This window comes from Ammospiza nelsoni, chromosome 16 (assembly GCF_027579445.1).
Source record: "Ammospiza nelsoni isolate bAmmNel1 chromosome 16, bAmmNel1.pri, whole genome shotgun sequence".
Lineage (NCBI taxonomy): Eukaryota > Metazoa > Chordata > Aves > Passeriformes > Passerellidae > Ammospiza > Ammospiza nelsoni.
The window spans coordinates 13,860,491-13,885,502 of NC_080648.1; the positions used below are offsets into that span (position 1 = coordinate 13,860,491).

Genomic DNA, 25,012 nt, shown 5'->3' on the forward strand with positions numbered 1-25,012 from the left:
GAGAAAGAGCCCAGCCCCAGGTGAGCACAGGCACCTTTCAGGAGCTGTGCAGAGTGATGGGGGCACCCCTGAGCATCCTTTTCTCCAGGCTGAGCACCCCCAGCTCCCTCAGGGGCTCCTCTCAGGGCTTGTGTTCCCAGCCCCTCTCCAGCTTTGTTGTCCCCTCTGGATGTGCTCAGTGTCCCAAGGTCCTTCCCAAGCTGAGGGGCCAGAGCTGGGCACAGCACTCAGGGTGTGCCCTCAGCAGTGACAGGGACAGGGGCACAGCGACCTCCCTGCTCCTGCTGGCCACACCATTCCTGATCCAGGCCAGGAGCCATTGTCCTTCTTGGCCACCAGGGCACACGGCTGGCTCACGGTCACTACTGGCTAATGTCACCAGTGCCCCCAGGTCCCTTTCTGCCTGGGCACTGATGATGGGGAGCAGGACACCCCAAATGCCCCAGTGCCAAGAGAACAAACTGGCTGGGGAGGGGAGAGGAGCCTGCAGCACCGACCTCGTGTGCCTGGGGAGCTGGGGGTGGGCTCACAGTGACCTGCACAGGGTCACTTTGGGCTGACGGAGAGCTCAGGGCAGCCCAGCTGGGGCCAGGGCTGGGAGAGAAAGGCCAGGGCTCTGGCAAGAACCAGAGCTGCACATCCCCTGTGCTGTGCCTTCCTCCCCGCCCGCACTCAGCCTCCTCCTGACATCTAGTGGGAGCAGGGAGCACCGCACAGCGATCCCGGGCAGCTCCAGCCCCCGGGCACACACCAGCACGGGCTGGGCTGCCAGAGCCACCCAAGGGGCTGGCACCAGCCACAGCCACAGCTGGGCTTCAGCAGGGCACAGCTGCCTCTCTGGAGCGTTGCTGGGGGGAATTCAAGGTGTAATTCCTCATGGAGGCAGTTATTGATGGCATAGCAGGTTCACTCTCTGAGGGGTGGGTTCTGTTTAAGGTTATCTGCTCAGCCCACTTGAGCCTCTCCCTCTCTGCTGCAGCTGTTCCACGTTCCCAGGAAAGGAGCACAGCTGGGCAGTTCCTTCTTGTCCTTGCCCTGGATGGCACCTTGGGAAGCAGAGGGAAGAGATGGGAGCAAGAGACAGGTGAGAGCTGTCCCAGCAGGACATCATCACCTTCCATCCAGGACCACCCTCTCATTTTAGACCCCATGCCCACATCCCTGGATCACCTCTCATCCCTAGTGTCAGCTGCTGTAACCTGCTCCCAGCCCACAGCCCTCTGCCCAGGGCTGCAAAGGCAGGACAGGGACAGATGCTGGCCACAGCATTTGGGGACATTGCCTCCAGGCTCATCCCACACTGGCCAGCATCTCTACTGGGCTCATCTCCCACCCCATCCCATCCCATCCCATCCCATCCCATCCCATCCCATCCCATCCCATCCCATCCCACCCTATCCTATCCCATCCCATCCCACCCTATCCTATCCCATCCCATCCCATCCCATCCCATCCCATCCCTCCCCACAGCCCTCAGCTGCAATGACAGCCAGGAGTTCATTTTTCCTGTCTTGTTTCACACACATTCTGTGAGCAAAACCACTTTTTTCCTGCCCCTTTTTGCCCTTGCTGGACCGTGGTCACTGGACACCAAGGTGTGACCTGTCCATGTGTCCCCAAATCTCCCTGGGGATCCCCAAGCACTTTTATTAATGAGCAGCTAAAAGTTAAACACCAGCAACAAAACAACAACAACAACAACAAAAGGTCTTTATTTCAACGACCTGAAAGAAAACGTAACTCCAAGAGCAAAGACAGTCATAAAAACCACAAAGGTGCTCCAAGCAAACTGGAGCAATTTGCAGGGATCCCTTCCCAAAGCAGCCAGGCAGAGGTGGCTCTGGGCCCTCCCCAGGGTGACAGGGGATCTCCTGCATCCCCCCCTTGCTGGAGGGACCCACAGGGACCCCCAGCCCTGGGGAACAGCAGCTCGGGGGGCAGGTGAGTGCCTTGGGCTGGGGATGTCACACATTGCCCCTGGGGGAAAGAAAGGCACTTCCTGAATTCAGTGTCACCCTGCCACCTGCCCTGGGAGTGCAAAGCATCCCTCCATCCCCTGCCCCAGCCCTGCCAAGCTGACATGCCAGGGAAATGGCTCCTTGGGAGTCCTGGTGCTCCTGGGCCAGCACTGTGGCTCAAAGGTGAGGAGCAAATCCAGCTCTGGGCTGTTCTCAGCTGCCCTGTGCTCACAGAGGTTCCTGGGGAGCCAGCCCTGCTCCTGACTGTCACTCCAGGGAGGCACTTGGATGGACAGGGGGACAGGGACTGCCCACTCCTGGAGGGGAAGGACAGGGGAAGGTGGTGGCCCTGAGCAGGGAGCTCTCTGGAGCCAGTGTCCCAGCCAGGCTCAGCCCACAAACACCTGCAGTGACGATCAGGGCCCTCATTTTCTCTCCCACACACATCCAACAACTCTCTGAGGGGGTGTGGTGCCTTTGATAAGTGCAGGGATAAAATTCCAGGAGCAATCCAACAACCAGGTGGATGTCACTCCTGCAATTGAACCCAAAGCCACAGAAATTATTGATCAAAGATAAAAATCCCAAATCTTCAGGATTTCCATGGAGGCCTGGTCTGTCCAGAGAGTTTTTGCCCTGTGTCTAGAGACAAGCAGCAGCCAAGCACTCGCTCCCTGGCATGTGGATCCTGGCCTGGGTCACTGCTCCTGCCCCATCCCTCCAATCCAGATATTTGGATCCCTTTGACTTCACTGTGCTCCTTTGGGGGATCCTGAACTATTCTGAGTCCCAAGTGCAAGGGTCCAGCCTCAGCTGAGATCCTGATTTTCTCCTGAGGAAGCAGAAAGTTCACAACACAGAACAGGGGGAAATTGCATTGGTCAAGGAACAGAAAATCTCACAACAGAACTTCCAGACTTAACTTCCTTGTGCTATCAGCTCCTCCCAGGTCCAACCCTGTAACCTGAACCCAGCCAGGGTTGGGAACAGCAGTTTTTGGGTAGGGGACAAGCACCAAAGCTGACAGAATTCCACTTCCCACTGCATTTCACAGCACTGGAGCTGGCAGGGAGGGGAGTGGCTGGCAGTGTCCAGGGAATGGTCTGGCCAGCAAACAGCACAGCTCCGAGCACAGCAGTGGGAAGGGGGGGTCTGGACCTGAGAGCATTCAAATACAACCATCTCCTCACCATGTGGCCGTGGAGGTGGCTGGGAGCAAGACCATGAGTTTGAGATTGTTTAATTTAACCTTTCTTCTCGTTCAAACACAAAGCTGCAAGCAGCGGCAGAGCCGTCAGCATCCTCCAAAGGAAGCCTTTGGAACTTCTCTGCTTCCCCAGTGCCACCTCTCCCCAGGCTCTAAATTTCCTGTGTGAATCAGGACCATCTACCAAATGATCCTAAGCTGTCCTTCAGAGTGGAAGAACCTAAACTGTCCTTCAGAGTGGAAGAACCCAAACTGCAGCAATCCCAGCACTCAGTCCTCCCCCTAAGGAGAATCCTCCTCAGTGCAGAGGCCACTCAGCAATGGATTTTGGCTTTGGAGACACAGCCCAGCTCGGGTGGCACAGCACATCAGCTCCAGGGGTGGCACGGACGGCACAGTGTCGCTGCCAGCTGGGCACAGCACCCAGCCCATCGCTGAGGTCGCTTTTTGGGGGATGGAAAGGAGGGCTCAAACCACACTCAAACCACACAGAGAGAGAAAGCCGAGGGTGGAGGTGGGTCCGGGGAGGGCAGGGCGCTCAGAGGCGGCGGGGGCTGCGCTCGGGCAGCAGGTGCCGGGGCGGGGGCTGCTGCAGCAGCGCCGTCAGGATGCGCTGCAGCTGCGACAGCCGCGCCCGCAGCGACGTGCAGGAGAACAGGCTCAGCTGGTAGGACGGGTCCAGGGGCAGGATGGAGATCAGCCACCAGCACCACGTCGGGCCGTCTACTGAAGCCTGGGGGGGAGAGAGGGAGAGAGATCCCCACGTCAGAGCTGCGAGGTGGATGCAGCATCGCTGCATCGCTGATGGCAAAGAGTTGCTCTTGTCAGGACAGTCACGCCAACTTTGTGATGAATACCAGTGGCCAAGGTACTCATCTGGACAGCCCTTTTGTTGTCCAAGCTCAAAACTGCTGGACAAACTAATTCAATTTCCAGACAAGCATTCCCCAGGGAGCCTCCTGGCTCATCTGCATCTGCATCTCATCTGTAACTGGGAGAAAGTCTATACTAAAGAGACAATGAAATATCTTCTGCATTTCCTTGTTTAAGCGAGTGCTTTTTGCAAACAGAGGCCAAATCCTGCATGGCCAGTGTTTTTGGGACATTGGCCATCACTTGAAGAGGTGAGGTGCAGGCCAGGCAGGCACAGCTGTTGGGCACTGCTTTTGTAAAGTGGCTTTTCTATAACCTGAGTCAAACCAAGAAGGAAAAGCTCGATTCAGGTGAAGGAGGGTGAGTTGTTTTGTAATTCCTGAGCACATCATTAATGTGACTGCTGGCCAGGACAGCCTTAGCCTGGGACAAGCCAGCAAGAGTATATTTGTAACAATCCAGAGAGGAAATGCTTCCTTTAAGGAGTGAAAATTAAATTTTGGGATTTTTTTTCTCCTACAGAATCTGAATTTGTCAGAGCAGTATAATAAGCAAATTGGATCCTGTCCTCTTAGCTCTTTACCACTGGCCAGCTATGGCTGTCTCAAAGGACCACAGTGAGAAAGGAGACTGCAGACTCAATAAGCTGCAGGGTTCGCCTCTTTGCCAATTTGTTTGGTTTCTTTTTCCCAAGAAGTTTTCAAACACACACAGTTCAGTTTCTCAGGTCTCATTTAAGAAAAGATTCTGGGAAAGATTTTAGAACTCAGTGCTCAGTTTCCAAGAACAGTTTAAAACCATAAAGAAACATCAAGCAGTTTACAAAACAAGCCCTACCAACTGTCTGGATAAGAGATGCTGTAACAGGGGTGAAAAACTGGATTTTTTTTTTTGTTCATCCTGAGGGGAAGCCGAGTAGGGAAGCAGGGTGGTTATTGCAGGAACAGTGCTGCTTCAGAGACTCTCTTGGTACTCTGTCTGGTGCACCCCTTCCCTCTGGGCATTACCTGGATGTCCTCCTCCTTCTCTGGCAGCGGTCCATGCTGCATGAGGATGTGCCTGGAGGTGAGGTCCCCGTGCTCACAGAACCGCTGCGCCAGCCGATAGGTGCTCTCGTGCAGGCACTGCAGCTCCTGCAGCTCCTCCCCGGACACCTGCACGGAGCCAAGAGGGACACAGGTGTCCGTGGGCAGGATCTGTCCTGCTGCAGCCCAGGGTTCTGCCCAGCCCTGCCCTCACCTTCCTGTCCTCCAGGAACTCGATGTCGGCGGTGTGGTAGCCGTCCCTGTGGCCGCGGCTCAGCACGCGGAACCGCTGCCGGCCGATGGTGTCCACCAAGGACCTCCCGTCTGCCAGCAGCTCCACCTGACGGATCTCCAGCATGCAGCCATAGTCAGCAAAGCTGCAGGGACGCAGGGACAGAAAACAGGGCTCAGCTGGGGTAATAGGAGGCAAGGGAGCTGCTTCTCCTGAAGGTATCGTCTCCAAAAGGACCAGGAACAAGATGGCAGGGCAGGGGCAAGTTCAGAGATTCAATCAAGTTTCCTCCCAGTGCTCACTAAGAGGAGCTGGAGGTCACAGCCAGAGAACCATGGAGCTCAGAGACATCCTGATTCAGAAGCTGTTTCAAGAATTGTATTGAATTGTATTTGACAGTTACAACTGGCTCTGTCCAGCTTCAGTGCTGGCCTCATTCCTTGATCCCATTTCACTCTGCACTGTGGGGTACGCACCACCCACCTCCCTGCTGATTTTATCTGCGAGATGGCACTGACAGGAAACCTTTCAGAACTACTCAGTATTTTAGACATTTGGGGCTGGAGCAGAGAGAGGCAAAGCAGCTGGGGCAGGGGGCAGCCTGCCCAGGAGCTCACCTTTTCCCATTCTCATAGATGCACATGCCAAACCTCCTGGTGCCGCTCTCCTGGCACCGCCGGATCATCAGGCGGTACCGAGGCTCGAAGACGTGCAGAGGGCAGGAGATGCCAGGGAAGGACATCGTGCACACAAAGATGGGGATGTTCTTGGTCAGGCTGAGGCACAGGAGGAGAAACCACAGAAGTGAGACCTTCCCAAGCAAAGCCCAGCCCTGCATCAGCTGCTCCCCCAAACCAGGTGTATCCTTACGCACAAGAAGCGATGCTCCAGCACAGAGCAACACTAAAGTTCCACTTGGCTCACCAAGAGACCAAGGACAGATTCTGCCCACAAAACAGCTCCTTGCAAAGATGATCCCTCACCCCCAGGTGCCTCATGGAGCATGTCCATACCCACACAGCACTGCTGCAATGTGGTCCTGGAGGTGGGACAGACATCACTTGAGCAGAACCAAGCCACAGCAGTGGTATGGGGTGTGGACATCTATTGCAACGCTGTGAAGGCCCCGACGAGGGGAGAGAATGATGTATCTGACTCCATGGACATCAGAAGGCTAATTAATTACTTTATTATGCTATATTATGCTATATTATTCTATACATCTAAAACTGAACCTGACAAGCACTCAACCCTGCACACACTGCACTGAATCCTGTGACTGTCACGCAACAATCCTGACACACACACACTCTTGGCGCTGATAGGCCAACGAAACAAAACCTGTGAGCAAAACTATCACTTTGGGTAAACAATCTCCATGTTACTTTCTACTTTTGCACAAACACGGGCACAGCAAATGAGGTAAGAATATTCTTGGGAAGAATTGTGCCTTGCTTTTCTCTGTGAAGAGGAATGTGGGGCTAGAGGCATCCCTCTCAGAGCCCCTTCCACACCCACCCGCACACACAGGAGCAGTCCCTGCTTACTTGGAGAGCTCTGCCATCTCTGCCCGGTGCAGCTCCCGGCGCTCAGCCAGCTGTGTGGGGAAGGTGGCCAGCATGATGTCCTGCAGCAGCACTGTGGGGCTGTACCTCCCAGCCTTCAGGTACTGAAAGGAATTAGACCCAAAAACAGGTTGGAAAAGAGCAGGGAGGAAGCCCTGAAGCCCTGCTGGACTCTGAATCACGCTCACTTTTATTGGAACTGAAGGTAATTTTAGACCAGAGAAAGTCAAGGATAAAACCTCTTGGGGGATGTTGAGCCATGGAGCAGGATGGGATGTCAGCTCCACCGAGACCTCCAGACACAGCTCAGAGCCAGGGCCCATCCAGCACAGCGTCCTGTCTCTGACAGTGATGCAGTCCTTGTATGACAACCTAATTTCCCTGATGGTCTCATCCGAATCCCTTTACATTAAAGATTAAATCAAATCTCCAGGCTAGCAGGTTTTCCATCCATTTCCATTTTTTAAAGTCATTAGCATTTTCTCCTCTCTCCCTCTCTCTCCCCTCTCCTGTTTACAATCTCACTAAATCACTGTGGCATCTTGTGGAAATGAATCTCTGGGTCTTAATTATCAGCTGTCTGGTCATTCCCACGTGAGTGGAGCTGACACTGCCGTGCCAGGGAGCTGCTAATGGAAGAGCACTGCACCTTCCCAGCCCAGCCCTGGGCAGGCAGCCAGCAGCTGGAGCTGGCTCCCAGCTCTCCCCTGGGCTCCATCCCGTGGCAGCCATGCCCTCACCTCTCTCAGGCTCTGTTTGCAGAGGGGGCAGTTGGGCCTGTGGTCCAGGCAGCGCTCCAGGCACTCCTTGCAGAAGGTGTGACCACAGGGCGTAGTCACCGGCTCGAAGAACATCCTGAAAAGGGTGATCAGAGTCAATGGAGTGCAGGGAGAAACAAAGGGAAAGGGGCACAGATAAGTCTGGCAGAAAGAGACTTTAATTAGCCCCTTAATTAGAAAGTCTGGGCTCAGACTGCTGGGCTTGCACAATGATGTAAGATGAGAGCTGTTCCAGGCCTGAGCTCTGCTCCCCCTCTCTGCAGGGTCTCCATGGAGTCCCAGCAGACCCCATGAGTACACACATGACACCCCTTGGTCCTGCCAGGTCTGTGCTTCCCCAGACACCCACAGTGGTGTGTAATCCAAAGGGCAGTGACAGGAAAGTTCCTCCTGCTCCCCTGCTCCAGAAGCAGAGCCAGCAGCAAGTGCTCAAGTTGCTCACAGGTAGCTCCACAATCAAAAATTAAATTAAGGTCTTGGGAAAGCCCTGACTACTCCTAAACACTGTTTTCTTCTTTCAGAAGAGACCCATATTCACATAATTCAGGCCAGATGCAGCCTCAGTCTCTCTCCCCCATGCACAGACCTGGAAAAAGCTGCCAGAAGGACCTTGACCAACTTGCACGTCTGGCAGTGCAACCCCACCCAGCTCTGTGCCAGCAGCCCTTGCACAACTGCTCTGTCCTGGGACACACCAGGAACAGCAGCCTGGTTTCAGCATGCCCTGTGGCAGTGCAACACCAGCCCTGAGCCAGCAGACAAACACAGCTCTGTCCCATTCCCTTTTCCACCTGCACCAGGCAAAGAGCTCCAAAATGCTCCCCACTAGGTCTGCAATATCCCCACAGGGAATTTCCCTGGGCAACACTCTCCTGTCCCAGCCTGCAGGTACAAAGGGCAACCACTGCTTTTGGTCTTTGACCCCACTGAACATCCCCAGCTCCACATCTCTGTCCCAAGGGATACAGCCCTAGTGATGCTGCACCCTGAGACAGGGTGATCTGAGCTCCTGAGCCTGGCAGGGTGTCCCATGGCCCTGCCTTCCCCTCTTAGCTGTATCAGCAGTTCTCAGAACTGAGCTTGCTATTAAGATGGGAAGAAAGATGCACATCAGCAAAGGAAACCCAGCAGGTGCCAATTCTTGATCCTAAAACCTCTCCTGCAGGAGAACTCACCGTATGCAGAGGGAGCACTCCAAGTCAGAAATGCTCAGTGACTCCCCAAGGCATGGCTGGGTACAGTTTGCTGTTTCCTCCTTGTTATCTAGTGATAAAAGAAAAGACAATCCCCCATTTCAATATAGGAAATAAATCTTTGCTTTCAGACCTCGTTCTGAGGCATAACTGCCCCACAAAGTGCTTTGAAAGCGTTAAAAAAGAACAAGACCAGCAGGAAATTCAACATAAACCCCTCTATTAACCCATCTGTGTCCATCCATAGCTTGTGTGTCAGTGGGTCTCATGGTGCTTGGTAGAGGAAGGTGATATCTCCTCTTTTTGCAGACAGGGAAACTGAGGCAGCAAAGTGGCCCAAAAAGCTCCAGGATGGAAGTCTCTGGAAATTTGCCATGAGCCATCACTGCTATTTGTCCACCTGGCTGGACACTGATGGCAAGTCAATACTGATGGAGGTGCTGCTTGCCCAGCTCATGGCATGTCCTGTCCCCCACAGGGGAATTCAATCAAAACCAAAACCCATCCAAACACATGGGAACCACAGAAAGCCTCTCCCTGACTCCACACAGGGAACCAGTGATGCCTGGCTTTAACAAGAACTTGTCACCAAGCTGGAGCAAAGTTTTGGTGTAAGTTCACCTGCTCACACAGAAGATCAGGTGGATCCTCCCCACATGCATGAGGAGCAGTGAATGTCCCAGCCAGAGCTCCCCCATTGTGTGCCCCTGGGATATTTGTTGAGCTGAACACAGCGCAAAGAGCACATTTTCAGTGCCAAAATGGATTCCACACAAGTATTTTGCACGACACAACAGAGTGGTACCTGTGATGACACTCACCCAACAGGCCCTGGCCCTGACTCTCTGCCGCCGTCGCCGGTTCTGGCTGGGGAAGGGTGGCTCTGTCCTGGCTCTGCTCACACCCGGCACCCCCTCGGCCCTCTGCCAGCTCTCCCTCCTGATCCTAGGCACAGCAAGATGCAATTCAGCCCAAACCCTCTTCTCCCTCTGTCCCACCAAGCCTGATGGCACCGGGAAGTTTTCTGGTGTGTCACCGTACATTAACAGCTTCCATCTGCAGGACAGCAGGACAGAAGCCTTCAGACACTGCTGCCCACCACATGGTTAAAACATGGTTCACTCTGTCCAGTGTACCAACTGCTATTTGGGTGTATTCTGAATTCCCTCCTCTCTCCAAGCCTGCTAAATTTGTTTATAAAGGCAAAGAGGAAAATAAAAGCTTCCTTAACAGCTGCTAATGGTCTGAACTATTCTCAAGTGTGTCTTTTTTTTTTTTCCAAAAAAACTGAAACTCACTTTTTGTTTTCCTTTTTTTTCCTCTGTATGTAGTGAGATGAATAGAGAGATAAAGTCTCCTCTGTTTGCTGAGTCCCCACAGCTCAGCCCTGATGACACCTGCTCTCCCTCCCTCCACCAGCTGCAGATCCCAGCACACAAGCAGGTAAGCATGGCCACATGTCCTGCACAAGCTCCCCTTATCACACCTCCTTTCCCATCACTGGGATGTCCCAGAGGAACATGAAGTCTCCTTGCAGATTCAGATGTTGCAGGCTCTTACCTGAGTTTCTGTGCAAGATGGGAGCACTGGGCTCCCTCCATCGACATGGGAACCAGCTGAGCTCAGGTGAGCATCACCCAGGCGTGCAGCCGTGCATGGCTGAGGAGCATCAGCTTCCATGATGATCTGCAAGGACAAAGCAAGGGTTGGGGGATGCTAGGAGGAAAAAGCAAGGAGGTGGGAAGGCTGCCAGGCTCCCTCTTTTTCCCCAAAGGACCCTTCTGGTGTCTGTGCTGGCTGAGCCCTCTGTGGAGTCCTTCAGAGGACAAGGACATGTCCCTGTGTGAAGTGAGAGCAGAGGGACATGGCAGAGCCCACACACCTTCTCCATCTCTCTCCGAGCCAGCTGGCAATGGGGACTGAGTGTCAGGCAGTGCTCCCATGCCTGCAGGGCTTCAGCTCTCTGCCCCATCTCCAGGAGCACCTTCCCTTTCCTGAAGAAGGCCTGCAGAGCAGAAAGAACACGTGGTGACTATGAGACAGTGACCAGCAGAGCATGTCCCCCTTCAGCTCCCATGCCAGCCCCAAGGGAATGTCCGTCCCTTTGTCCTGCCTGCTCCCACCCCATCCCAAAGCACCTGCTCCCTAAAATATCCCAGGACTCTCCAAAGTGCAGCAGCTGCTAAAGCCAAGCCTAGGGAGAGTTGGAGTGAAGGATGGACACAGTGCCAGACCTCTCCTGTGAGAGCAACACAGCACCTGCCACCTTGGTTAGCACCCCAGTAGCTCTGCAAAGTGCATTTCTGAGCAGGATGAACCCAGAGGAGAATTGAGGAGGGGGAAAAGCTGCTCCTGTGCAGTCCATGTGGCTTCACTCACCTCGTGGTGCCCAGGCTCAGCCCTGCACACGGCATCCAGGTCCTCCAGAGCCTGTGGGAGCTGCCCCAGGGCCAGCAGGGCCTCTGCCCGGCACAGCCGCAGGGAGCTGCACTCCAGGGCTGCAAGAGAACGTGGGACATGAGCCCTGGACCAGCCTGGGACAGCCACCACCACAGGGGCACAGCCCCTGTGCCACTGCCTCACATCAGTGCTCCTCATCAGGAGACACTGGCTTTGTAAGAAAGTAGTTATTCCCCCTAAATACCCAGTTTTAAATTGTTTGAGGCTCTTCCCTTTGTGTTTTTTTTTTTCCCCCCATCTTCCCTAAAGCACCCCCAGCCAAGAGGCCCCACCACTGCCTCAGGGCTCAGCCATGCTGGGATCTGGGCTTTCACCCATCTCTTTGGGATGGAGCAAAAGAAAAGCTCCACCACACACGTACAGGGCTGTGGCCACAGCAGGCTCTGTGATGTGACTCACCCAGCAGAGCCAAAATAACATGTTACCAAACAGGGCTGCAGGGCTGGATACCTGAATTCCCAGACCCACCTGGCTGCCACTGCTCTCCTGGGGCAGATGAGAAGCCAAAGGGGTGCAAGGATCTGCCTGCACCCCATGACCTGGGGTTTCCAAGTATGAGGAAAGGCTGAGATTTCCCAAAAAAGAGGAAAATAATTGAGAATCCAGTTCCTTGTCAGTAAGATGTCACTGATGGGACATCAGGGTGCTGGGGGAGCACAGGATCCACAGACACTGCTAGTCATGACACCAAGCATTACATGCTCCTGCCTTCTCCTAAAAAAACTGGCAGTGAGATCCTTTTCTTTCCTGCCTCACAAAACCACATAAAGATCTTCCTTCCTATCAGCACAGCCAGAGGCAGAATTGGGCTGGGAGATGTTGGAAAGGGCACCCATGTTTCTCCTCTTTAGTTCTTTAGCCCAAACGTTCTAATTCAATGCAAGATTGTTCCCATTATCAATTTCACTTAGCTCACCATTAGATTGCTTTTTGATCAAAAGCAAATCTTTTACCAGCACACTGACAAGTTGAAAAAAGCTTTTCTAGTTCCCAATTAGACAAACATATAGTATCTAAGCCTGCATCATTTTTGCACATTTTTTGTGAAAAAAAATTGTGCAAAAAAGATTTGTAAAAAGGATTTAGTCCTAAAGAACATGTTACATAGAGTAACCAGGTGTGGTAATGTTTGTGGGTTCTGAAATGCAGAGATGCCCAGACCCACCCCGTTATATCACAGCTCATGGAGGTGACCTACATCCAGAGCAGTGCTGGTGTTCCAGCTCAGGTAACAGCTCTGAGCATCCAGCCCTGCATCCCCCCCAGCTCTGAGCATCAGCCCAAAGCTGCAGGGGGTTGGGGCTGGGCACTTGTGGCTTCCTGGTGCATCTGGGGAGGCCTCCAGTGTCACAGATGTCCATGTCCTGCAATGTCACTGGAGGCTCCCAGTTCCCTGTGGGATGATGACAGGTCCAGCACAGGTAACTCATGGTGGCCCTGCAGGATGCTGACACTGATGCCAGCCTTGTATCATAAATCAGGCACCATTGAAGGCACTGCTGCTGCATTGGCAAATGTGGTGTGGGTAACATCACCTTGCTGAGGGGCCAGGAGCTCTCCCAGGGGCACTCTGCCTGGCTGGCAGCTGATCAGCAATCACCAGGAACACCAGTGTTGGTGATGTCTCTCCTGCACTTCCAAAGCCAGCAGCATTTCCTCCCGGCCCGGTTCAACCCCGGTGCTGATGCAGCTCTGCCAGCAAACTGCAGGTCAGGACTGGCAGCTCCATGAGAGCTGGGTGCAGGAGGCATCTGCTCATTTCCCTACCTGTCGCCCTGCCCAGGCACCCACCAGTCCTTATCACAGAGCAGCAAACTCTGCCATGGCTATTGCCTCCTTGTCCCCAGCATGCAGCACAGAGAGACTTTGCTCCCTGCCTGGTGTCACCCTAAGGCAGAGAGCAGGAGAGGCAGGCACAGCCCCTCCTGCAGCAAAAGCTGCACTGGCCATGCTGAGCTGTGCAGCACAGAATGGTCCCTGGGACCTTGTTTTCCTTTGTAATATTAGCCAAGACCTTAGGGATTGAGTGAGGAAACATGGGAACGTGCTGCTCAGTACTCCATCCCACAAACACCCATCCAGACATGAAATATCCCACCCCCTAAGAAGGTAGGGATGAACAAATAGGTACAAAGTCTAGAGGCTTATTTTCCATGTGGGCAAACCCATTCAAACATTTGCACAGCCCCAGCAATAAAGCAACTGATTTGGCAAAAAAAAAAAAAAACCAAAACCACCCCAGATGTGTAAAACAGGGCAATGAATTCTGCATTTCTCTGCTGCTGCAGCTATTTTTGATCTATGATATCATTACACACCAGGGCCATCAGCCAGCTGGCAGCCTCAGAGCCTCACCAGCCTCCACGCTCCAGGCATGTCAGAGGGCCTCCTGTGCTACACATTACACTGCATTTTTCTGATGTTCACTCACAAAGAATGAAGATAAAAAGTTGACAGTTTATTTCCACCCAAGCAAAGCGAGCAGCCCTACAGGCTGGGATGAGCAGGGCACTGCAAACTGACCCATCACACCACACTGAGACACAAATAAAACATCCCCATGGGTCAAACATTCATCAGTGGTTCTGTTCCAAAGTGAAAGGCAGCTCGTAAAAAAAAAAAAAAAAAAAAAAAAAAAAAAAAAAAAAAAAAAAAAAAAAAAGTGTGCAGTTGAAAGCTGGCTGCAGGAACTGGAAAACACATCCTGAAAGCACCACCCACGTGCCTGAGCCTGGCAGCCCCAGCAAGCAAAGGTTCACTGGAGCTGAGCCTGTGACTGCAATTTCCTTGTTGCCCTCAGCCAGACTTTCCTGTCTTTCGGGGAACAGAACGTGCAGGGAAGAGCGAGGACAGAGTTTGCAATGTTTCCTCTTTATGCTAGCAAAGGATTTTTGGAGAAAAGTGCAATTGCACACCCCAACCAGGGAAAAGCCTGGTAAATGAGTACCAGAGCAGTGTGCATGTGCCTTTACTGTGAAGGAGGGTGTGCAGGGAGAGACGGACGGATGCCTCTGGAGGTTGCATAAAAGGACCTGTTTTCTGCTGCCAGCACCAGGATCGACCGGTCCGCTCAGCCCTTCGCTTCCAGGCTTACCCTGGACCTCTGGCACTTGTCTCGCAGCAGGCGATGAATAAGAGCGGGAGGAGAGCTCAGCGCTGTCATAGAAACGCCGCGGAGAAAGGAAATTCTGCCTCCGTCGCCCCAACCCCCTGCTCCAGACGCATTGTATAACCCCTTTTATTTACTTTCCAAGAAATCCACTTACAGCCACACATTAAAGCAGATCAAACCCCACCTCCCCCCCCTACCCCCGGGCCCGGGAAATGTCTGGCCAGGGCCGGGTGGAGAATGGGTCGGGCCGGGCGCTGACCTGCACGATGGGGCTGGCACAGGAGCTCTGCCAAGGCTGTGTCCTCGCCAGGCTCTAGGGGAGAGGACGTGTCCATCCCCGGCTGGACGAGTCCCAGCCGCTTTACATAATGGTCACCCCCTGGGCAGAGCTCTCTCTGTGACCCTGAAATTCCGCCCGATGTGAGTGAGTATCGGTGCTTGTCCCTCTCTCCAGGAGCACGTGGCCGATGGGACACCGGCCGGGCAGGGGACGAGCAGCGCGGTTTGTCGGGCATCCCACCGCCCCCAGCACCTCGGGACATCCACGGATATGGAAGAAATGCCCAGCATCCCCCCTTCCCATCCCCATTCCCACCAGCCCTGCCTTACAACACTTCCCACGTCTTCTCGCTCCGGACCGTGCAGGCTCGGAGCGCACGGAGCCGCAGGGACACGGTGACCTACATTGTCACCCACACTGGTACTCTCCTGCTGCCACAGCCCAGCCCGTGCATCCCCGCCTGTCGGGCTGCTGGGCTGGCCCCTGGCACCCCTCAGCCCACCACCCGCACCCCCAGCCCCCGAGCCCGGTGCTGCTTACCCAGCTCGACCCCTCTCTGCGCCATCCTCAGCGCGTCCCGCGCGTCCCCGCGGGCGAGGCGGTGGCGGACGCGCTCCGCCAGCCCGGCCAGGCGCCGCTCCCGGGGCACGCATCGCTCCAGGATCCCGCACAGCACCACGCTGCACCTCGCCGCCCCTATGCCCGGCAGCTCCAGCCGCTCCTGGCACAGCGGGCAGCGGGACGGCCCGGCCCCGCCGAGGCACGGCTTGCAGAAGGAGTGACCGCAGGACGCGGTCACCGGCTCCCAGAGGAGCAGGCGGCAGCAGGGGCAGCGCAGCAGGTCCAGCCGCAGGGGCTGCCCGGAGGGGCTCTCCCCGGGCGGAGGGGAGCTCGGGCCGCTCATGGCGGCGCTGAGGGGAGCTGTCCTCCCTAAAGCCGGCGGTGCCCGCACGGCCCGGCCGCCGCCGCGCCCCCGCGCATCGCCCAGCTCCGCCCCGCGCCGCTCCCGCCCCGGCCGAGGCTGCGGCTGCCGGCCCGGCCCGGCCCGGCCCGCCGGAGGGACCCGGGGCAGGCGCCGGTGGCGGGGCTGCCCGGGCCACCATTGGCCGCCGCCGGCCGCGCCGCCCCGCCCCGGCCGCGTTTCGTAACGGAGCCCGCGGAACCGGGGCCGAGCGGGAGCCGGGCCCGGCGGGGTCGCTGTGCCGGTGGGTGCCGACCCACTCCGCTCCGCTGCCCGTTCCCGGCAGGCGGGGATGCTGGGGGCCTCCGGAGCAGCCGGGTGCGGTACGAGCCGGACACCGGCTCTGGAGCCGGGAGCCGGGCGAGGAGAGCTCTGTCCCAAACGGACACGGGGGCGCACCGAAGCAGCACCAAGGTGCAGAGTGCTGGGGGTGGTTGGGATGCCCCAGTGTGGGGCCAGGACACTTTGGAGCCACTCACGGTGCGGGCTGCCTGGGGTATCCGGGGGTATCCTGTGGAGCAGGGCTGAGGCACAAGTCCTGGGGGAACACGGTGCTCTGTGATGGGGACAGGAGGCTGGGATGCTCCAGAGTCCTGGCACAGGATACCTGGGCTCCCTCAGCTGTCTGAGGCTCTCCGGAGTTGGAGTGGGGTGCTGGCTGTTGCGGTGCTCCAGAGCAGGGCAGGCTGGTGAGGCTGGGTTGCACCCGATGCCTCTTTGTATTACCCTCCATGGAAACTCATCACGTTTGGGGACAAAGGGGCACTCCTCCAAGGTACACGGGAAACGACATCTCCCTCAGATGCTCTACACCCAGAACTGAATGAATTCAGACCCTGTATGTGGACAATCCCCTTCCCACTCACAGACCCCCAGCATGGACCCGGTGTCACAAGGGAGATGCATCCCCTCACACACAGCCACACAGCAAAAAGCCAGCAGCTCTTGCACTGCAGGTGCCGAGAAAAACAGCTGAAATCTGTCACTTCTGCAGCTTAGTAGATCAGGATGAAGCACATTCCCCAAGGGCTCATTTGTGTGCCCCCAAAAACAACCCAACCCCACGCACACACTGGCAGAGCTGCTCAGATCACCAGTGGGACATCAGTGCTGGTGAAACTCGTGCCCCACTGAGGGAGTGGCTGGAGGAGGTTTGGGCTGTGGAGCAGGTTTTGTTTCCAAATCTATTGCAATTACATTAAACGGCTCATAAGTGGTTTTAAAAGCTCAACAACTAAGCATTTTATGTGGGCTTGATAGGCTTCATTGCTTTCTCCGTTATCTTTTTAAGTGATCCCTCCAGCATGGAGAAATCTCGGGTGGCATTTGGGAGCGCTGCCCTGAAAAGCTGAGCATGGCATTAGGGACAGTGGGAGCATTGGAGTCAGTGTGGGACTGCCCAGCAGGGGACATTTTCCATGTCCCCATCTGCAGGGTCAGCGTTTAGCTCCCTCCTCCTGCCTCTGCCTCACAGGACCTTGCCCATCCCTTCCCCCAGCAGTTCTCCCATGGGCATTCCTCAGGTGGACAAAGATCATTCACGCCAGACACTCTCCTTTCATGGTTTAGTTCTCACCATGGCTTGTTTTTCCACCAAAACCTGGCTATTGACTAAAACAACAAAGATTGCCACCAGGGAGGCTTCTCCAGTTTTGTCTCCAGTTTACCCCTCAGGAAGGGCACGTTCTTGGCTCGTGAGCCATGGAATGAGCCTGATTTTAGCCACCACAGCCAACATTGCAGCAAAGTGCACAACAACCTGTTTGTGTGGCTCAGCCTGGGAGCAGCAGCCTTTGCCAGGTGAGGAGAGCAGCATCTTTCATCACCCCAGCCAGTTCCTGTGGGAGACGCAGGGCTGTTCTGGGACCTGCCTCATTCTTTCCCTCACCTCCTGATTCACTCCACAACCATGTGTGGGCTCTCGAAGCAGAGCGGGCGTGCTGCTGCTTTGCATAATGCAGTTTAAAATCAATCAACCACGACACATGAGGCCATGGCAAACCAGGCTTCATTAGCACCAGTGTGCAAGAACATTTTGTTTTCTTCAGTCTGTCCAGAGCTGAGCTGGTTCAGAACTCCGAATGCTTTCTCTTGTCACTGCCCTGTTTGTGCTGACTCAGTACATAACTGAAAAAGAAAAAAAAAAAAAAAAGCTTTAAATGCTTAATGCTAACCATTCTGCTGGCCAGATGAGAACTTCACGTGTTGCATAACCCAGGACGGATCACACTGTGTGTAGGAACTATTTGCAAAGCACAACAGGATTTTTAATTAATTTTTTTTTTTCTGTTTAGAGATGGGAAATATCTCAGGGTCAGTGCAGGGTGAGGAGTTCTAGGTGTTGCTGCAGCTCCTCCTCTGGCTCCCAGCCACACATCCACTGGTGCTTCAGCCCCAGCACAGCCTCATTAATGTGGTCCAGACTGCTGACAGCCCAGCGTGGGGATCAGGGATTGCACACCAGCTGTGTTTGCTCATTTTTAGTGCATAAATATTTGTTGCAGGCATTGACACTTGTTTTTGACACATTAGGGTTTATGGAGTGGCTCTGAGGTGGCAGCACCTTCCCAGTGTTGCCTTTTTTTGTTCAGTTTTGTTTGCCTGTGTGCTCCTAAGGGTGTCTTCAAAGGCACCACAAGCACGTGTAAACAGGAACACGCACCCCAAATGTCATGACCCCTTTTCCACACCGCTCTACCCACCAGCTTCCTCCAGCCCCATCAGACCTGAAAGTCCTGTTGCACAGGGGTGAAACAAGTTCTGCCATTCCTAAACCCACACAAGGAGGAAAGCGTCAGAATCCCAGCCAAGGAGGGGGAGAGTTGCTGCCAACAAGGGCCACGCTGGGCTCACAGGGGCATGTCCAAGTGGCACCCTGGGCTCTCAGTGGCATGTCCAAGGGCCACGCTGGGCTCACAGTGGCATGTCCAAGTGCCGGGCAGCCTGTGGGTGATCAGGGTGATCAGGCAGAGAGCCTCAGCACCTGTGCAGGCACCCTTGTGCCCCAGCAGTGCTGCACCTGGATCCTGGCTCTCTGCAAGCCTCCAGAGCTGGCCTAAGGAATTATTTTTACACCTCAGTATGTGCCTGCAACATGCAGGGAGTTATTTGCATCATCCTCCCTTTCCCCCCCACCCCACCCCAAAGATGTCAACAAACACATCAGCTTCCTGGAATTTTTTCTTTCTTTCTTTGCATCATAGTATTTCTAGATCCAGGATGTTATTCAACCAGCAGGTTTCCCTGTTTGCTACATGTGGTACAAAGCCTTTCCTGGGAAGTGGAGCAAAAGGAAGTGGGAGCAGGTGGTGTGGCAGACTCTTTGTCCTGAGCTCATCTTTTATAACCTGCATCTTTGTCTGCAGTTAGGGGAGCTGCTGCTGGTGGTTTGCTCTGGGCAGAGGCAGGCAGATTGCCACAGTGCTCCAGGAGGTTTGGGATTCCAGTTCTGCTCTGTGCTGGCACTGGGCAGGAAGCAATCATATAAATTACATGGTATTGTTCCCAATTCCCGAAACTCTGCTGCTTGAGTGCTCAGAGGGGTCCTGACTCTCAGCACAGAGGATCAGACATAAACAGGGTCAGGGAATTAAGAAAACTTCAGTATTTTTTCCTTCTGACTCACACAGGCTTTGCCTGAGGCAGCATCATTCCTAGAGAAATGAGTTGACTTTCACATGGCCGGTGGGACAGAGAGCTGCAAAGGAGCATTATCTCATTGTTCATGTAACCAGGCTTGTGCCTGAACTCTGGAAACTGGAGAGGCACAGCAGGAGAGCCCAGATTCCTATCTGGCTCATTTTAATCTCTCAAGCCAAATATCTTGGCAAAGAGGTTGGCAGAACATTAACAGCCAGCCTTGGAAGCAATGCCCACATAAAATAGATGGAGATGTCTTTTTCCACAGCATGGGCAGTCATGTACAAACTACACACCCCAAGGAGAGAATACAAAAACAGATCACAGCTGTCCCCGTTGTCCTGGGGGGAAGCCCTGGGATGGATGACAAGACCATGGGCTGTGGTGCAGGGTGCTGTAAGCTTGCCTTGATGCCTTGCAATTGTTTTATTGGTATTTTTACTGAAGATGAAGATCCTCCATCTATAGGAGTTCCCAAAGAGGAGCCCAAAGTCAGCAGGGCTTGTTCAGCACCACCTAAACCATGGATAACAAAGTGACTAAAGGAGGAAAAGTCATAACAAGACAACTCCCTGAAGACACGTCTACATTTGCAGCAAGGTCCATTCCTTCCAAGAAGATTGGTGTCCAGAGGTTCCTGCCTCCCAGTGGGCCAGACCTGGAGGCCACATCAACCTCTGCATCTTCTGGCTGGGGAGAGCAGATTTGTAATGAGCCTTTACTGCAGGGTCAGACAGAAGCTGCCCCTTCACAGGCTGCTGTGTGTCCGTGTGCCTGCCCTGTGGCCCGGGGTGACACCGTGGTGGCCCAGGGTGACACTGTGGTGGCCCGGGGTGACACCGTGGTGGCCCGTCACTGCAGCTGGGGACTCAGCAGCTCTCGTGGCCTTGGCTCCCTGCCTCAGCAAGGAGCGAGTACGTGCTGCCTCCCTCATTTTCCCTTTTCCCTTTTGTCTGTGCAGCTCCCAGAGATGCCAGCAGGGCTGGCGGGCACCCAGCGCTGGCAGAGGAGGTGCCAGTGGCACAGGGTGGGCTCTGCAGCTGGCACAACCCTCTGCAGGGATGCCTCTGGCCTCTCAGGCCAGATCCAGGGGCTGATTTCCTCATCCCTTACCCTGGTTCCTTATTCCTTCGGCTCCAGCATCTTCACCACCCCGTGTGTCCTTCTTGGTGAGGACAAGGAGCTCTGCAAAGCCAGTGGCTCGATTCCATCCAAAAGCTCTGTCTGACCGTGGGGAGAAGGAAGCACCTGGAAGTCTCAGGGAGAAATGCAGAGGGCTCTCAGGGTCTCCCTGCAGTTTCCCTTCCCCTCAGTCAGACAGAACGAAGCCCTAAACACACCCTGAGCTGGATTTCAGGCAGGATGAGCAGGGCTGCTCTCTCCCACAGTTATAGAGAGCTGCCTGTGTACCCCTGGCCTGTTCGCAGCAGTGGTGGCCTGGGCAGAGCTTTCTGCTCAAGGAGCAGACAAATATTTCTGTCTGTGCCTCTTTGTTGCCCAGGCTGGCTGGGCTCCACCTCTGGTGCACTTTGAACAGCAGGTGAATCATGTTTGGGTAAGCCCGTCACCAGCTCCTCCTTTCATAACGCACGGACGTCACGGCTCTTAAAGAGGTCAGGCTGTTACTGCTCGGAACATTTGTCACCCAGAAACCTGTCCTGGGGAATCTGCCAGGGCAAATTGAAGGTTCTCCTTCGCAAGAAGCCTGGCACCGTTCCACTGTGGGTTTTAGGAAGCTATTGCAGTGAGGTTTGGGGAGTAAGGAGCCTGCTCTGCTCTTGTGGAAGAGCAAATGCAGAATCCTAGAGAGGTTTGCAGGGAAGGGAAAGGTGCTGGGAAATATGTGTATCCTCAGCATCATTTTTATGACAATTAATCCCATGAATAAAGCTCTGCTATAACTTTTAGCTGCTAATTAACACAGCAAAGAGTCTTAGTTTACAGATATTCAGAGTGAAGGGATAAGTTGTAGAAGGATGCATCATAGAGAGGACCAAGTCTGAGTGCTGTGCAGGAAGCAGGAGCAGGGATTTTACCTTCCAGAACAGCCTTCACTTGTATGACTCCAGTTCCATTTGAGTTTTGCTTTTCTTTTTATTCAGCTCAAAAATAGGAGAGTGGTTTCATAGGAAACCTCTGCCCAGCACTCTGCAGAGATTAGCAGATCATAAGCAGGGCTGCAGGAATCAGCTTTTCTGGGAAAGTGAGGATTTTTAACTGTTCCCATTTTTTAGTGGAATGAAAAAGCAGCTTGAAATTTTCCATGAAGAAGGTCACTTGGGAACAGAGGAAAGATTTCTTTTTGATCTCTACCTTAGAGAGCCTTGTTTCCCTAATAGGATGCTTTATATAACAAAGCCCCGAGATGCAAGATGAAAAGTCTCATCACAATATAAAGGTCCAACCTTTCTGTTCTAAAATTTTTGGCATTTATAGAAGAACACTTTTATTTGGAGGCACCTCTGCATGAAATGCTATAGGAAACAATTCTTTCTCCACATCTAAACTCTCTTGGCATCACTGCTGCTATGAGGCCCCAGACAGCCACGTGCTGTGCAGGATCCCTGCAGGCACCCCCAGAGGCTGTGAGCAGGGGCAGCACAACCCCTCCTGCTCCCCGAGGACCAGCCAAAGTTATTATATAAATTTGTGTAAACAAGACTTGCTTAAGTAACTCCAGGGCTGCCAGTTCCTCTTGCTGGTCTGTTCCTACTCCGCCCCTGCAGAGCCTGGTGTGATGGGCATTTGGCCCAGCTCTGTGCTCCACACTCCTCTCCCAGCCAGCTGAAGACACAGCAGCCCCAAGGAGCCTCTGGTTGAACCTTGCAGATGCTCCAGGCAGAGGAGGTGGTTAAAACATGGGGGGAAGCCAGAGTTCAGGCCCAGCAGAGCTTGGGCAGCTGCTGGCTGGCACATCTGTGGGCAAACACTCATCCCAGCACACCGAGGCCATGCTGGGGGATGTGTCCCTCAGGAGAGCTACTGAACTGACTGAAGGTCCTCAGCATCCCCAAGGGCCAGATGCTCCACCTGCCTTTTGCCTCCTCCACTAAGTGTTCTTAGAGCCATAATCCCCGTGGCTGGCACGAATGTTTGTGCTCTATGCCCATTCATGTCACCTGGCTTCAAGCCAGGGCTGAGATGCAGTGTGGAATTAGGGACACCAGGGAACGTGAAATGGTTTTCACCTCCACAACTTTTTGAGCAAACTTGGCCATTCTATGAAGGGAGGACAAGGGTGCAGAGGGGAGAGAGCCACATGCAGGGCAAGGTGCTGAAGGCAGGATGGAGGAGCTTGGCTGCTGGAGGAGCCAGCTGGATGCTCACACAGCCAGTCCTGGGTGTGTTTGGCTCTTTGCCCTTGTGCCACAGGGATCTGGCTGCACAGGCTGGATTTGCAGGGAGCTTGGTGCAGTGGCCTGGAGCAGGGACTGTAAAACACGAGCAGAAGACTTCACCTGGTGCTCACCATCACCCAGCACTGCAGGGAGTGCCCAGCACTGGCCCTGAGCACGTGAAAGTGCTGAGATTTGGGGCAGTGTGAGGCTGTGGGGTCAGCTCCACACAGACATTTGCAGGCTCCCATTTTGGGAGTTGGGGCACAAGGCACAGAGGACAATTTCAGGGCTTTTAGGTTAAATACCTGACAGCTGGAAAGCAGAATCCCACCCCCATGAGATGCAATATCTCTCAGCTCCAACTGAGCGTCTACAGGCAAGCTTCACCTCAGAGTTTGGCACACCATGCTTGAAAGGTTTCCAACCTTTATCTTGAAAAGCAAAGGCAAGGCCTTTCCTTTTCATGTCCAAACACAGAATTTATTCCAAGATATTCCCATCCTTTAGTAGCATGGCCTGAGGGGACTGTAAAATTCTGCAACTCCATCTACTATTTGGAAGCAGTTTGTGTCTTGTGCAAGAGTCCTGTGTGCTTGCACAGAGGAAAAAGTAAAATATGTAAAATAACCCCACACAGGATTATTTTACATTAATGCACCCAAGGGTTCATGAAGCAATAAGGCAGTTAAAATCAATCCTTTCCTGCTGAAGCCAAACCAGCTCACTGAAACCCAGCTTAGCTTTTAGGGTTGTTTGTTATTCCCATCTTCGTGTTTTCCCTTTAATCTTTGTGCTGGATAATTAAGACAACATTCCTCAGCATCTTTCCTGCTGTTTGTTGTGCTTATACAAGAGCTGGCTGCATTTGTTCCACAGAAAGAACATCCAGAGCCACATTCTGTGGTTTCAAGTAAAATCCTCCGCGGTGTTGACTTTTAATTTCGGGTTTGCCTGAAATCTGCATTACTCAAGAAAATACTCATAAAAATAGACTCCTTAAAGGAAACAAACCAAGGCAGCAACACAGCAGGGAGGGCTCATGCTCAAGTTTGCATTGAAGTTTTTATTGATGGGGAGGCTTCTGGGCTTGTCCTAATACTGCTGGCAGCAGCACTGGGTTGGGCTGCTGGCCGTGTGTCCCCCTCTGAGGTTCCTTTTGCTGCTGGCTGGACTCTGCCAGCACCCAGGGCTGCTGGTGAGCTCCCTGTCCGCGATTTACTCCCTGTCCCTGGAGCGCTCCTTGATCCTGGAGCGCTTCCTGTCCTTGGTGCTCTCCCTGTCCCCAGAGCACTCCTTGTTCCTGGAGCACTTCCTGCTCCAGGTGCCTTCCCTGTCACCCCCATGCTCTCCCTGTGCCCGATGCTCTCCCTGTCCCCGATGCTCTCTCCCTGTCCCCCATGCTCTCCCTGTCCCCAGTGCCCTCTCCCTGTCTCTGATGCTCTCCCTGTGCCCGATGCTCTCCCTGTCCCCGATGCTCTCTCCCTGTCCCCAGTGCCCTCTCCCTGTCTCTGATGCTCTCCCTGTCCCCGATGCTCTCCCTGTCCCCCATGCTCTCCCTGTCCCCAATGCCCTCTCCCTGTCTCTGATGTTATCTCCCTGTCCCCGATGCTCTCCCTGTCCCCGATATTATCTCCCTGTCCCCAATGCCCTCTCCCTGTACCCAGTGCTCTCCCTGTCCCCGATGCTCTCGATGATCTCTCTCTGTCCCTGATGCTCTCCCTATCCCAATCCTCTCCCTGTCCCCGATACTCTCCCTGTCCCTGATGTTATCTCCCTGTCCCCAACGCCCTCTCCCTGTCCCCGATGTTATCTCCCTGTCCCCAATGCCCTCTCCCTGTCCCCGATGCTCTCGATGATCTCTCTCTGTCCCTGATGCTCTCCCTATCCCAATCCTCTCCCTGTCCCCGATGCTCTCCCTGTCCCCAGTGCCCTCTCCCTGTCCCCCATGCTTTCCCTGTCCCCGATGTTCTCTCCCTGTCCCGATGTTCTCTCCCTGTTCCCGATGCTCTCTCCCTGTCTCCGGCGCGCTGCGGGAGCCTTACCAAACAGCCGAGCGTTATGAAACCCGCGGCCCCGCTGCCAGACGTCTCATTCCCGGTAGATGGCGGTGCCAGCTCATTTTTCCTCATTTTCCCCACTTGTTTTTCTCCTGGCGCCGCGCCAGATGCCAGCGCTCGGCGGGGCTGGGGACGGATGAACGGGCGCGGCCCCTGCGCTGGGGTCAGCGCTGCAAAAACAGAGAGGTTTTTTGGCTTTTTTCCCCCCCATAACTGCTTTTCGTTTGTTTTTGATAAATTTGAAATCAGTTTTACCTGCTCAGCACAGCTCCAGGTGTCTGTCCCTGCTCACGCTGCTCCATCCCACAACAACAGCGTGGAGGGCACAGGGAG

At 54.3% G+C, this 25,012-nt stretch overlaps 1 protein-coding gene across 1 annotated transcript; it reads right to left on the reverse strand.

Moving 5' to 3' along the window:
- Positions 1-1,697: 1,697 nt before the first annotated feature.
- LOC132080669 (LON peptidase N-terminal domain and RING finger protein 1-like) lies at positions 1,698-24,981 on the reverse strand. Its single transcript, XM_059483921.1, has 15 exons — positions 24,972-24,981; positions 24,665-24,849; positions 18,348-18,414; positions 15,225-16,136; positions 11,212-11,330; positions 10,715-10,837; positions 10,393-10,518; positions 9,654-9,777; positions 8,815-8,902; positions 7,601-7,715; positions 6,843-6,964; positions 5,913-6,071; positions 5,278-5,440; positions 5,046-5,192; positions 1,698-3,898 (listed from the first exon to the last, which is right to left on the reverse strand). Exons 1-15 carry the CDS (start codon positions 24,979-24,981, stop codon positions 3,704-3,706), a joined length of 2,655 nt encoding a protein of 884 aa, XP_059339904.1. The 3' UTR covers positions 1,698-3,703.
- Positions 24,982-25,012: the final 31 nt, after the last annotated feature.